The sequence below is a fragment of the Myxocyprinus asiaticus genome, chromosome 30, assembly GCF_019703515.2.
Source record: "Myxocyprinus asiaticus isolate MX2 ecotype Aquarium Trade chromosome 30, UBuf_Myxa_2, whole genome shotgun sequence".
Taxonomy (NCBI): Eukaryota; Metazoa; Chordata; class Actinopteri; order Cypriniformes; family Catostomidae; genus Myxocyprinus; species Myxocyprinus asiaticus.
In genome coordinates this window covers 8,283,018-8,297,132 of record NC_059373.1, presented here as the reverse complement: position 1 = coordinate 8,297,132, position 14,115 = coordinate 8,283,018, and the positions used below count along the sequence as shown (strand labels likewise).

Here is a 14,115-nt window from a genome sequence, read left to right as displayed (position 1 = left end):
AATTTGATGTCACCAACGAACAGTCCTTGAAATAACCTATAGCAACATTGACTCAACCAATACTGTAAGTTTGGGGTGAGCTAGTTGCACCCAATTTGTCTGACCAATGGCAGATGGGGAAGTCCAGACTGAACTTTGGCATTACCTTTTGATGGACAGTAATATACAGTATGTTCCTATAGTAGCGAGATCAGTAGTGGGTTCAGGTCTTGTGGGACTTGTTAGTTATGCTTAATCCAGTGTTGGCACAGGAACTGGCTGACTGGCCCCATGGTAAAGAGGAAAATTACACCTTTGAGACTGTAATCAGAGGAGAAAAAGAGGATCTCATCAATCTGTGGATCTGCAGACACACACACACACACACACACACACACACACACAGGGTAATTACACCTTCTTAAGTCGCAGAAGGTGCTTCACTCTTCAGACTAAATAGAGCACCCTTACTCTAACCATAATGGGCACATTTTAACCCTCTGACTGTTACATCATGGTGAATCTGCTGGCATTTCAAGGGGTTATATTCTGTCTTTTATCTGATCAAATGAGTAAGCAATCTTTTTGGACTGCCTTTTGGTGCAGTATATGAATCTGGTTAGCGTTTTTTCAGGCAACATCACAAAACTAATCTTTTATTCTGTAGAAAATGTGAAGAACCTTTCTCTTGTAAATCAAGCATATAAGAAGCAATCTCTTGTAACTTCCTATGATAATTTGGCAGATACATTACCACTTTAAGCATGATCCAAATATTTTTTAGCTGCAATATGATAAATAAATAAAAATAATAATAATAATAATAATAATAATAAAGATTAAAAGGTAATGAGCAGATTTAACCAATATTTACATGTAACTTTATAACCACCAAGTGGGGGTGGGGTGGTCCCCAAAGTTCTCAGTCCCCCACAGGTCTACAAATTTCACATTTCCAAAACAAAGGATGGCAGGGGAAGAGTCAGTTATAGTCATGAGGACAGTGATACCTGATTGAATGATTCAGAAATATTAATCAGGAATGAAGAGCTACCTAAATGATCAAACCCAATCCTAACCCTACCACTAAACCTAACCCTAACAACTCACGTCCACTAGGTTTCCAAAATCCACAGCTGGGCCTGATGGTAATTACCAAATTTCAATACAGCATTGGCCTGGAAACATGCAGCTTCACATCCTGTTTGGCATTCTCATCAAGTCGTCATCCAATCCATTAGGGCGTAACTGGGAAACAATTTGGAAATTAAAAGATCCATCTGATTATTTATGTGACAATTGGTCTGAATATCATGCGAGCCAAAATTGGTGAACATTGGACAAAATTTGTAGGAGAAGAAGCGAAATAAACAAAATGTTTTGTTAAATTCCAAGATGACGAAAAATCTAGTCTAGACTGAAATAGAAATCATCTTGTTTTTGTTTTTATTCCCAGGGCCATGCCAAGGAGGGGAAATGAATTGTGCTTCTAGATCAAACAGTGCAAAACTTAGAAACATAAAAATAGTTAGCTAGGAAGTTCACCATTAATGATGCACTGAAATAGCGAGGTGTGCGATACTAAACGTTGAATTTCCACTTGTCTTAGGTGCCGTTCACTTCAAATGTGTTTTTGCGGCCGTCTACAGTGTTTTTTTATTATTTTGTATGTGCAAGATGGGTGCGCTTGGTCGCACCCACATGTGGCATAACTACAGGCAGTGCAGGGTGTGCAGGGAGAGAGGGGGCCCGTGATAGCCACCCGATGGTCAGTGCAAAGGAGGGAAGAGCCCCACCCCACCACCACCAGAAAACTAAAACGGCCGAGTGGGAACACAATAACATAAGTGTGTTGTGTCCTCAGGTGTGTATGCAAATCTGTACATTTGTGCATCATTTTGTGCATCAGTTAACCTCACTAGCAAACAGTAATTACCTCAGCCAGATTTTCCCCAAAGAACAGATACTGGTGATTTTTGTGACATCCCAGCTCTATTTCAGTGACTGCTTATGTTTCCCAGGGCTGACATCAGCCTCTGGCTGTACTTCAGTCTCATGGGACTGTTGTTCGGGGACTGCACTATTTCTCCAGAATTGGGGCGTCTCTCCCAATTAACCATGTAAGTAAGTATGTAGAGAAAATCTTTTAATTAAAGCACCTTGATTTAGATCTCTGCTGGTGTAGTGTACTGGATATCATATGTCAGAGTAATTAGACTCTTATTCATGATCTTTTGTTAGCAGTCTCATGCAATTCCACATATTTATTTTTATTATATAAGGAATAGTTCACCTAAAAGTGAAAATTCTGTCATTATTTATTCACCCTTATTTTGTTCTAAACCCACATGAATTACTTTCTTCTGTGGAACACCAACTGAGATTTGTGAATTCATTTTCAGTTAGATGATTTCAATACAATAGCAGTTAGTAGTGATTCGCTTTAAAGCGAGCATTATAGAATCACGTTACTATACTGTACCTATATTTTTGCAAAATTATTTTTTCGTGGCTTGTTGTAGCCTATGTATCGTGGCTGTTTCCTGGTGAAATGAACACTAGAGGCGCTACAGCAACAATTTTATTTCACAAAAACATCACCACTAAAACGGCAAATTATCAGTTTAACAGATTAACACCTACTTTTCATGCTGTTTCTTACATTGTGCTATTTTATGACATCTAAACACTTTTAGAACAGGAGCATGACTTGTAATGCAATATATTTTAATGTTTGCATTACATAACCATCCACGTTTACAAGCTTGTTGAAGTGAGATCAAATTGCACAGTAGCTCAACTGATAGAGCATTGCACTTGCAATGCAAAGAACCAGGATACAAGTCCTGAAGAGCACACAAGCCGAAAGTGTCATAGAATCACCACAAAATGAAGTGGTTTCTTATGCAGTTATTTATTTCACATTTGCTTTTGACACTGTTGGTTAGGTTTAGGTTTAAGGTAGGGATGTAGGTTTTGTCGATTTAAAACTCGATAAAGCAGTAAAAAAATGTCACCACTTTCATGTAATTTTCATGAGATCAGACTCCATAAAATTGGTCCATGCAACACGTGCATCGTATTCCAAATATTTTGAAGGCATGGAATCACTTTGTAAGATGAACAGATTAAAATTAAAATCGTTATACACTCTCAAATCATCAAATCATTGATTAACTCCAGTAAACAGAGAACAAATAAAGTATTTTGACACATTAATAACATCAAACCTCAAATTTTGTAATTATAATGATAAGATATTCAGACATTTTTACGTGACACTTAACACTGTCTACACCGGACGTGTGCGTGATATAAAAAATGTATTGAAGCCATTATAATCAATGACGCTGTCTACACTGGAAGCGTCCGTTGTGGCACGCTGTGTCGCGCCGACAGTAAACGGGTGTCCCGTTCCATTTTGCATTGCACATGCTGGTACTATTCTTGCCAACAGCACAAATAAACAGTTTAGAATGTTTGTGTCAACGCGTCCAGTGTAGCCAGCCTCAGGTTGTTGCATTGCATCGTGTCAAAGGACGTGCCCGATGTAGACAGGGTGTAAGCATCCAAATACTTTTTGAGGCCTCTGTAAAAGTCTTAGCAGATGCCTTAGATCTGGGACTTTTCCCATAGGCTTTAGAAATTATTACATGTTCCTAGATATTGCTCTTGCATCTAATGGGTCTGGCTGTTCTATAAACATGTTGGTCAGCATGTTTTCTGTTTTCAGAATCTTCAGGGGTTAAAAGAAAAAGCACAATGCTCTAGACTTTTTAAGCCTTTTATAGCTGTGTATATTGGAGATTGAACCGAATACACACACACAACACACACACTAAACTCTCACACTCACAAGAGTAATCTTCTGAAGTGAAGTGCAAAGGACGTTGAACTCTTGTAGAAATGCATTACAAGAGTGGATGGAAACTGGGAGAGAGTTATTGCCCAGTTCAATCTATTTTATATCAAATGTTACATATTTATTTTCTTTTGGATGATGTTGTGAAAGCTTCCTGACATCCTTACCATTTTCAAAGGGTGATTTTGTTTTTTAAGTAATATAATGCCATACTGGCAGGCATCTACTAGTTGAGAATCACACTGTGTAAATGCAGATAATAGCAAATGTGATTTTCATCCAGTAACCATTGGCTGCCTTACTGTTTTGTCCCTGTCTGGCTCTGAATAGAATTTTATGAGTATAATGGCAAGCTTTCACGATAGTAGTTATTCTCTGATGTGGATTTTTTTTTTTTTTTTTTTTTGCTGCATTAATGCATTTAAGGTATCTTTTGCTTTCTCTAAACGAGTTGTGAACGATGTCAAGACACTACTGAGATGAGCCAGCAGAGGGTGTGTTGCAATAAACTTATATCTCACAGCATAGCTATGTACTTACAAGTAGCATATTAATGAACTGTAAACAGACCAAGTTAATAAATTAGATCAAAACATAGTATTGTATTTTTCTATGGGAACATCATCTTAGCAGAAGACCAGGGATTTTTGTATTATTAACTTTAATTATTAACAAATATTTCATTACATAATATTAATAAAATAAACATATTATATTATACAACCCCAATTCCAAAAAAGTTGGGACAGTATGAAAAATGCTAATAAAAGCAAAAAGGAGTTATTTGTAAATATATATATTCACCCTTTGCTATATTGAAAGCACTACAACTAAACATTATATGATGTTTTTCCTTGTGAATTTCCTTGTTTTGTTTTTTGATGTACAGTAATTTCAAATCAGAAGTTTGCAACACACTCCAAAAAGTTGGGACAGTCGAGTGTTTACCACTGTAAAACATTGCCATTTCTTCTAATAACACTTATTAAGCATTTAGGCACTGAAGACACAAGTTTGTTAAGTGGAATTTTCCCACATACATCCATTATGCAGGTTTTCAGCAGCACAATTGTACGGGGTCTTCATTGCTGTGTTGTGCGCTTCATAATGCACCATACATTCTCAGTTGGAGATGGTCAGGACTGCAGGCAGGCTAATCTAGCACCGCACTCTCTGCTTATTTGGCCAGTATGTGGTTTGAAGTTGTCCTGCTGAAAATTCCGGGACATCCCTGGAAAAGATGGTGCTGGATGGCAGTATATGCTGCTCCAAAATTTGTACGTATCTGTCTGGATTAATGGTGTTCTCACAGATGTGCGAGTTACCCATGCCATGGGCACTGACACACCCCTGGCTCATACAGACGCTGCATTTTGGACCTGACACTTATAACATGCTTGGATGGTCCTTTTCCTCTTTGGCCCAGATAACACGACGGCTGTGTTTTTCAAAAACTATTTGAAGTGACTCACTGGACCAAAAAACACTGTTCCTTTTGTTCTACTTTCTAAGATGAGACTGAGCCCAGAGAAGTCGGCAGTGCTTCTGGACAGTGTTGATGTATGGCTTCTGCTTTGCATTTGCGGGGCAGTGGTAGCTCAGCAGTTAAGGCTCTGGGTTACTGGTCAGAAGGTCGGGGGTTCAAGCCCCAGCACCGCCAAGATGCCACTGTTGGGCCCTTGAGCAAGGCCCTTGACCCTATCTGCTCCAGGGGCGCTGTATCATGGCTGACCCTGCACTCTGACCCCAGCCTAGCTGGGATATGTGAAAAAAAGAAGAATTTCACTGTATATGTGCAAATGTATAATGTGACAAATAAAGAAAATTATTATTAATTATTATTATTGTAAAGTCTTAACTTGCATCTGTGGATCCCAAGTTATCCCAAGCCTATGTTCATGATATCCATTACAGATGAATGATGTTTTTTAAGACAGTGATGTCTGAGGGATCAGAGATCACGTGCATTCAGAAATGGTTTTCGTCTTGCCCTTTACGCACCGAGATTTGACCAGATTCCTTGAATCTTTTAACTATATTGTGCACTGTAGAGGGTGAAATGCCCAAAATCCTTCCAATTTGTCTTTGGGGAACATTGTTCTCAAAGTGCTGGATTATTTGCAGAGGCACCTGTTGGCAAATTGACAAGTCTCGAATGATCCTTGCTCTTGAGGGACTAGGCTGTTTTTGGAGACTCCTTATATACTATGACACGATTGCCTCATCTGTTTGACATCTCCTGTTTTACAGTGCCTTGTTATTTCAACTCGTCAAATTGTTATTAGTCTTAAATTGCCTCTGTCTCAACTTTTTTGGAGCATGTTGCAATCATCTGACTTGAAATTACTGTACATAAAAATAAAAAAAAAATGAAATTCACAAGGCAAAACATCATATAATGTGTAGTTGTAGTGCTATCAATATAGAAAAGGGTGAATATAATTAGCAAATAAATCCTTTTTGCTTTTATTAGCATTTTTCATACTGTCCCAACTTTTTTGGAATTGGGGTTGTATTTAAATGTACATGATTTATAATTAGCCTATGTAATGTTTATGCCTTATTGACAAAAAAGTAAAAAAAAAAAAAAAAAGAATCCACAAAAGTAAATAAATAAATAAATAAATATTTAGAAATTACAAAACATAACAGTTATTTGTGGTAAACCTGTGTTTTTCTTGTAATAGAAGTGTATGAGGTCTATTAGTTTGCACCAGTTCAAGTTGTCATATTTGATGTCAAAGCTGTAAACTTGTGCAAGATAGGTGTGTAGTCGAGCTATTTAAGTGATATATTTTACACCTTTTTCTGCAGTTTAAGCAGATTACATGGAATATATCACAGATTTATTACAGCAGCAAAATGAGGCCGCTATGCTCGTGCAAGGATAATTGGTCGCAATATATGAGGCATTGTATTTCACTATTTAAACTTCACTGGACTCATTTCTCATTTGTAGATTAATTTTAAAGTGATTTATTCATATTCCAGGCAGGCTGGATTATTGCTGTAATAGATGCACCATCCTATGTTAGAACATGCTGAAACATTGAGTCCACTTAGATCTGGGAGGAAAAAGGGGAAGGTTTAGTGTGTTGTTAAGTACATTTTAAATGCTTTGTGACATTTTAATTAACATCTGTCACATTCTCACAGGCGCTGTTTGAAAGTTGATGTTTCTAAAGAAAACAAATTCTCTTTTTGTACAGTATATAACGACTGTTATCTGCAGTTTAATGACTTAGGAAAAATAAACCTCATGCCATTAAAAATAACAGTAAGTAATTATATAAAAGAGTTTTACATTTTCTGTGGAAAATATAAGTTGTGCTTGTCCCTGCAGAACTCACCACCACAATGCTAGGGTGTAGTGGGTGGTTGCCAAGGCATTGCTAATGAAACCGTGCCTGTTCTCTCACGTTAATATGCGCTCACTGGCTAAACTTCCGCCAGCTGTCTTAAAGAGACAGTACTGTTTTAGCTCTTGTTCTGCATATCAATCTTAATACTTGTAAATAGTACAAATTATGCATGTAAACAATAAACATGTAAAAAAACAAAACACATGTATGCAATATAATATATGCAATTCCAGGACATCATATTTATTTATTGTACTTAAGGCAAAAGGTTGAGAAACACTGGCTTAGAAGAATCCATAAAGTCCATATGGCTTCACAAACTGAAGATATAGCAGTTTTGTCAGTCACACTTTGTGAATGGCTATTTTATGATCTGCATAAATCAATATGCCTTCAACCTCTCTTCATAATCAATTTCCACTCTTTACAGCTCAATTAAAAGCTATCAGGCCACTCGAGAATGAATAGAATTGAGCACCTTATGGAGAGAGTGACAGGCGTTTGGTTGGCAGTGGTTTATAAATCCATGTAATGATTCCGGATGCTGCTCCACTTGCTGCTTATATGACAGGTGATGGCAACCACCTGACATTCTGTTAACGCCTACTTTTTCACAGTCCAATCAATTCTAGATGGTTAAAATCAAGTATTTCATTATGAAATATGTGAAATTATTAAAGCTGAAAGGGTAGCAAGTGGCAGCGTATATTACTTTAAAAAGGCTGTTTTTGTACTTTAAACTTTAAAGGGATAGTTCACCCAAAAATGAAAATTCTCTCATTATTTGCTCTTCTGGCTGTGACCTACTTGCCTCAGTTCTCGTGCGTTTCCAATGCCAATGCGATTACCTCACACTCGCGTACTGCTCGTGATCGGAAGCATGATTTAGAATTAAAAAAATAACTTAAATATTTATATTTTTTTGCCCCAAAAGTGATCGTATCACTTTAGAAGACATTTATTTATCCGCTGGAGTCCTATCGATTACGTTTATGCTGACTGTCTGTGATTTTTGGAGCTTCAAAAGAGAAATCTCCATTCACTTGCATTTTAAGGACCTAGTGAGCTCAGATATTTTTATTCAAATGTGTTCTGGTGAAGAAAGAAAGTCATACACACCTGGGATATCATGAGGGTGAGAAAATAATGAGAGAATTTTCATTTTTGGGTGAACTGTCCCTTTAAGTCTTTATGACATCAGTTATGATTGGTGAACCTCTGCATGCTGGTATAGTTCATATTTCTTGGAAAATGATATTATATGGCTCCTAACACATATACCGCAGCAGTTCTGAGGTGAAATTTCCACTGAGTTGTGCTAAAAATAAGTAAAATTATCTCCTATCTAGTTTTTAATCAACCATAAACCTTAAACCTAACCGATAGTGTCATAAAAAAAAAAAAGCAAATGTGACATGAAAATCGCAAATGCTGAAGCAACCACATCATTTTGTGGTGCTTCTTTAAAACTTTCAGATTACGTTTTGACTCTATAAGTTGAGCTAGTGCACAATTTGATCACATGTAGTTGGTTAAGTAATAAAAACGTAAAAATGCATGATCGTTTCAAGTCATGCACTTTAGTTAAAGTGTTTTGATGTCATAAGATATCATTGTTTGAGGAGCAGGACGATAAGTGCTTATGAACTAATAATCTAGCGTTTTTCTCATGATTTGTGTCAAGGTGAGCGTTAGTAGTTTATCAAACACTTATTTCAAAATTAAAGAGCAAGGAAATCCTGTTTTCCACGATGTGGCCTTTTTATTACTTAGCTTAGACTGCTGGCTCTTGCAATTTCTTTAGGATTGGACATTTTATGGGACAAATGGGACACCGTAGTGTAAATTAGTCTCCATGTGTCCATGTGAATCCTCAGCACCTCCCAGCTCTGAGCTCAGGTAGTTTGATGGAGGAGTCCTTGGGGTCTCATTTATGTTGAAATGTGCAGCTGGCATTTCAAACAGTCCTGCTACGCTGTCTTTAATCTGGGCTTACATTGACTGAAAATGAATTTAATGGGAACTCCAACTTCCTTTTATCAATGGATAACGAAGAACATGTTAAAAAGAGGCCGGTCAGCCTCATCATCCCATGGATATTCTTTTAATTAGCAGAAATTCGTTATGCATACTCACCCTAGTTTCTCTATAGATGGCTATTACAAAATTACACTAACCATAGTGATAACAGTCGATGGTTTCCTTTTGAAGAACTTGTCTTGTCTTTGACAAATGAATAAAATGTCAAGCATTGATATTATCAGATATATTCCCCAAGGCCAATTTTTAAAAAGCATTGAGTTTTTATTATTTTTTATTTTTATATTTTAGTGCAGGAATGCTTAGTCCTGCTCCTAAAGGTCTTCCTTTCTACAAAGTTTAGTTCCAACACTTCCAACTAAAGCCTGGAGTTCCTCTGTACTTGTCAAGTGCACCCTAGCTGTACTATACTTTGATTTGCAGGTAGTGTTGCATTTGATTAGAATTGAACTTAAACTCTGTAGGAAGCCCGTGCCACAGTGGACACCTTCCATTCTCACCCAAAGACCCTTCACCCCTGTTGGTGAGTGTCTGTGAAAGGCATCTGCTCCCAGGCATCAGTCAGAGGGACATTTCCGCCCACTGGTGGGAACCTGATTCTAAAAATACCCTGCAATTACCAAAGGTGCCAAGACAGTGTAACACTCAGTGATTTGTTGTCCTAAGCAGTCAGAAGGGGATGTCTGTAGTGATTTCATATCCTTTTAATTCAGTATTCACAATCTGCTTGTGTCAGTTACAGATTCAGTCCATGTTTGGGTACTGTGCTGCTCATTCACAGAATGTGCAACGCTGATTTCACTTGTGCCTGTAGTCTTCAATAATTAGCTGTTTTAAATGGAAGTCACAATCTGCAATTCATGGATAATAATGGATTCAAAAAATAAAAAATAAATAAAAACAAATGGAATAGTCACAATAGAAGTCTGTTGTTTGCATTATTAAAGAAGGCATTTGTAGCATCAGTAGTTGTGTGCCAGTGTTAGCTGTAATTTTAATAATAGAAAAAGCCTTGTTTCATTAGACGAGAGGCTCTAAACACGTCATTTTGGGTTCATCACCTACGCCATCCTTCTCTGGGAATCCATGAGAGCTTAATGAGCTCTATTTGTATAGATCTACATCTGATTGTTTATTGGATATTGGGCTTTCAATCAATGTATTTTTGTCCAACCTGGAAGCTCGGCTGCTCTTTATGATGATTGGCAGAGCTCTCAAATGGGCTGGACTGTGCTATACAAACGGCTAATAATGGAAATGGTGATGTACGTGATTGACAGCATTTGGAATGTAAAAGCACCACTAGTGGTCATTGACTCACGCACAGTTGTTTACACTCTGACGTAACATTTCTTTTAGCTTTTTTTAGATTAGTTAATTATTTTCGTTTAATAATTTCACTGTTTGAGAAGGAGCTTCAGCAGCTTTGGAAGCAACATTGAAGACACAGAAATGACACAAAAACAAAATGCAGTCCCAGTGGGAGACAAAAAAGTGTGTGTGAGAGTATGGAAAGATGCTGCTAAATGTAAGTAAAGTGTTTATAACAAAAAATCTTTTTCATTGATTTACATTATGTGTAAAGCCACAGTTGATGCCCAAGTCAAAATTGACCTGTGAACGCAAAAGATGTAACAATTTTAAAAAAAATGGTTATAGCTCTTAACAAGTTTATTTAAAAATCTGGGGAAAAAATAATTATGTGTATTTTTATAGTCATGACAAAGTCACAAAGTTTGGTTTACATGCTAAAAACTAAGTGGTATTTAAAAATTATTATCTACCTCTCCTGGGTCAAAAATGACCCGAATGTAATAGGAGAGTTAATTTTGATGTTATCTCATAATTATGACTTTTTGTCTCATAAGTATGACTTAATATCTCATGTATGATTTACGAAAGCACAATTAAACTACCAAGAAGAATTACAATGAGCTATCTAAAATACATTGGCATACTGATCTTTCAGAAAAAGAACTCGGCACTCATTACAGGTCAATAAATTTGTGAACGTACCCAAGTAGTTCAGAACTTGAAGAGATAGTTCACCCAAAAATACATCTTTAACTCAAGTTGTTCAAGAGCCCCTTTCTTTGGTGGAACACAAAAGGAGATTGTGCATTACAGCCTCAGTCGCCATTCACTAGAATTATATGGCTAAAAGATGCAGTGAAATGTGACTGAGGCTCTTTAACATTTTGTATACTTTGTATTCCACTTAAGGCAGAAAGTCAGTACGGATTTGAAACAACATGAGGGTATTAGAAAAAAATTGGGTATGGGTTTTAATTGAAGTCAGCCAAATGCTAAACCATTATGCAAATCAAACTCAAATGCAGTAACAGTTGGCACACCATTTTTAACCCCACATAAGTATGCTAAAATAGACATAAAAATGACATTTATACCAATTCACAAATGGTTTCATGGTGTTTTCTAATAGCCGGGACACTTAGATACACAAGCCAATACTGAAGTCCCAGTAGACCTAGCTGGTAAGGTGTATCCAAGTGACCTGTGTGGAAGTGACAGCGGTAGCCAGAGCAAAGAGCCACTCCCCAGTGTGCTTGCTGGGCAACCGGGCTGCAGCCTCTCTCTCTCTCTCTCTCTCTCTCTCTCTTGCTCTCTCTTGCTCTCTCTCTCTCGCTCCGCGGCTGGCGCTAACAGACAAATGCGAAGAGGAGAGGAGATGCGAAGAGAGCGGAAGACCATGACTAGCGTAACACACTCTCTCCCTGGTTTACTTTCAGACACCGGGCAGAAAAAGAGTGCATTGGAGAGGAAAGATGTGCGCCGGATATCCTTCCAAAAACCTAAAGGCACCATGGAGTATGTGGTGAGTACGAGATCTAGTTCAGGTGGCTGTGTTTACATTATGCACCGGTGTGTGTGTGCTTGTGTGTGTGCTTGACTAAGGATGAATGTGTGTAAACACAACCACATGTATGTAATTAAGTCTAGAATGGAAATTTGAGTGTGTGTGTTGTGAGGTATAATTAATTTAGCTGATTTGTACGTGATGCATGCATGCTGTTATTAAGAGATGCTGGAATGAGTTTAAAGGGATAGTTCATCCAAAAATGACAATTCTATAATTTACTTATGTTGTTCCACACATTTATGACTTTCTTTCTTCCATGTAACACAAGAGGAGATGTTTGGCAGAATGTGAGGGGCTGACTGCCTTAGTCACCATTCACTTTCATTATAAAGAAGATGCAATGAAAAGTGAATGGTGACTGAGACTGTCATTCTGCCTAACATCCCATTTTGTGTTCCATGAAAAAAATAGGAAGTCATATGTGTTTGGAACAACATAAGAGTGAGTAAATGATGACAGAATTGTCATTTTTGGGTAAACAATCCCTTTAATTGCTGGTATTTTACATAAAATAAAGCAATCAAGCAAAACAATTTTAAACATGAAAATATGAAGACGTTCACATACAATATCAGTTGTCAAAATACTTGATTAATGATGAATGTATGTAATTATGTTTGGACTAGAAATTTGAGTATGTGTGTATTTTTCTGATTTGAGCACATTGTGTGCATACTGTGATGTTGTCATGCTAGAATGACTTTAATTGCTGTTTTTCATGGTAGTATACCTGCTGTCTTTAGAAAGCAATGATTCATGATATTTTAAAAAGATACACAGCATGCATAATAAAATGACTCTCCTATAGGGTGTTGTGTGAGCATTTAAGGTCTTTTCTCAAAAATGCCCTTCATCCCACATTTATCATCTTTAGGGAAAAAGAGGAAGAGAGAATGGGAGAGAGAGATCTCTCAGTCCTTTTCCATGTGCTCTTGAGATGACCTCAAATCAGGTGGTGACTTTCTCCATGGTAACAGTGGCATTGCCGGGGATGCTGGGAGAGGGAAAGAGAGGGAGGAGTGATGGGGTGGCAGCTGACTTGTGATTCAGTCTAGCTAAACCTTTAACACACAGAATAGTGTTGTGTCAAGACAGTCTTTGTAACCCAGCACGTCAGACACCATCAGAAGAAAATGTATTAAGGGTGATGTGTGTATTGTTAAAATACTTTCCCCTATCCCAGCTGAATACGCAAATAAGGCCTCTTGCAAGTTGATTCCCCAAATAATTGTAAACTGTGTGGCTCTGTGGTGTTTAAAAGCATCGTTCAGTTTGAGTATCCCAACCAGCCTGACACAGTAACATTAATTCAAGCAGTGGCGTGAGCTTGGGGCTCTGCTATGTGATTGTCCAACCAATGGAAGTGTTTGGGAAACCTGTTTGAAAACAGTCATTCTCAAAATCATTATTTTTCCCGTTTCAATTCCGTTTTGGGATGCTAGTAGCACAGAAAAGAGCCTTCTTTAGCATTAATAATAAAACAATTAAGTCCACAATGGACAAAAACATTCTCTGTAATAAATTGCTATTGTAATATAATACTCAGTATTCTTAGATTGATTTTAAGTTTACCCTATTACAGAGATTAATCCAGCAAACAAAGCATTCAAAATTAGGATCAGGCCTTGAACATTCTTACATTTTTGTTTTCTTGTATTGAGATGCTTGACATACACAACCAATAATACAGGTGACAATTGTATTATTATTTTTTTATTAATATTATTATTATTATTATTGCAAATATCTGATTCTGCCGATATTTGAATCCGATACTAACAAGGTTTTGATTCCAATGTAAACAAAGTCTTTTCTACACTCAAGATTAATGTATTTCAGTTTCAAAACAAAATTCCATCAAAAAGAGTAATCTTTAATAAAATAAAATAACCTAATATTTTAAGTTTTATTAATTTAATTTAGTTAAACAATACACAATTCAATTTGATGGAGTTATGTTATGAACTTAAAATGCGTAAATTAAAAAAATA

The 14,115-nt window shown here is 37.0% G+C and overlaps 1 protein-coding gene across 4 annotated transcripts in view; it reads left to right on the top strand.

Annotated features, from left to right (window-relative positions):
• Positions 1-14,115, top strand: part of oxr1b (oxidation resistance 1b) — a 69,995-nt gene that overhangs the window by 20,083 nt on the left and 35,797 nt on the right. For all 4 annotated transcript variants that reach the window (XM_051663680.1, XM_051663678.1, XM_051663677.1 and 1 more), the window contains one exon: positions 11,994-12,079. In XM_051663680.1, coding sequence (XP_051519640.1) covers positions 11,994-12,079 — 86 coding nt within the window. The remainder of the gene's footprint in view (positions 1-11,993; positions 12,080-14,115) is intronic.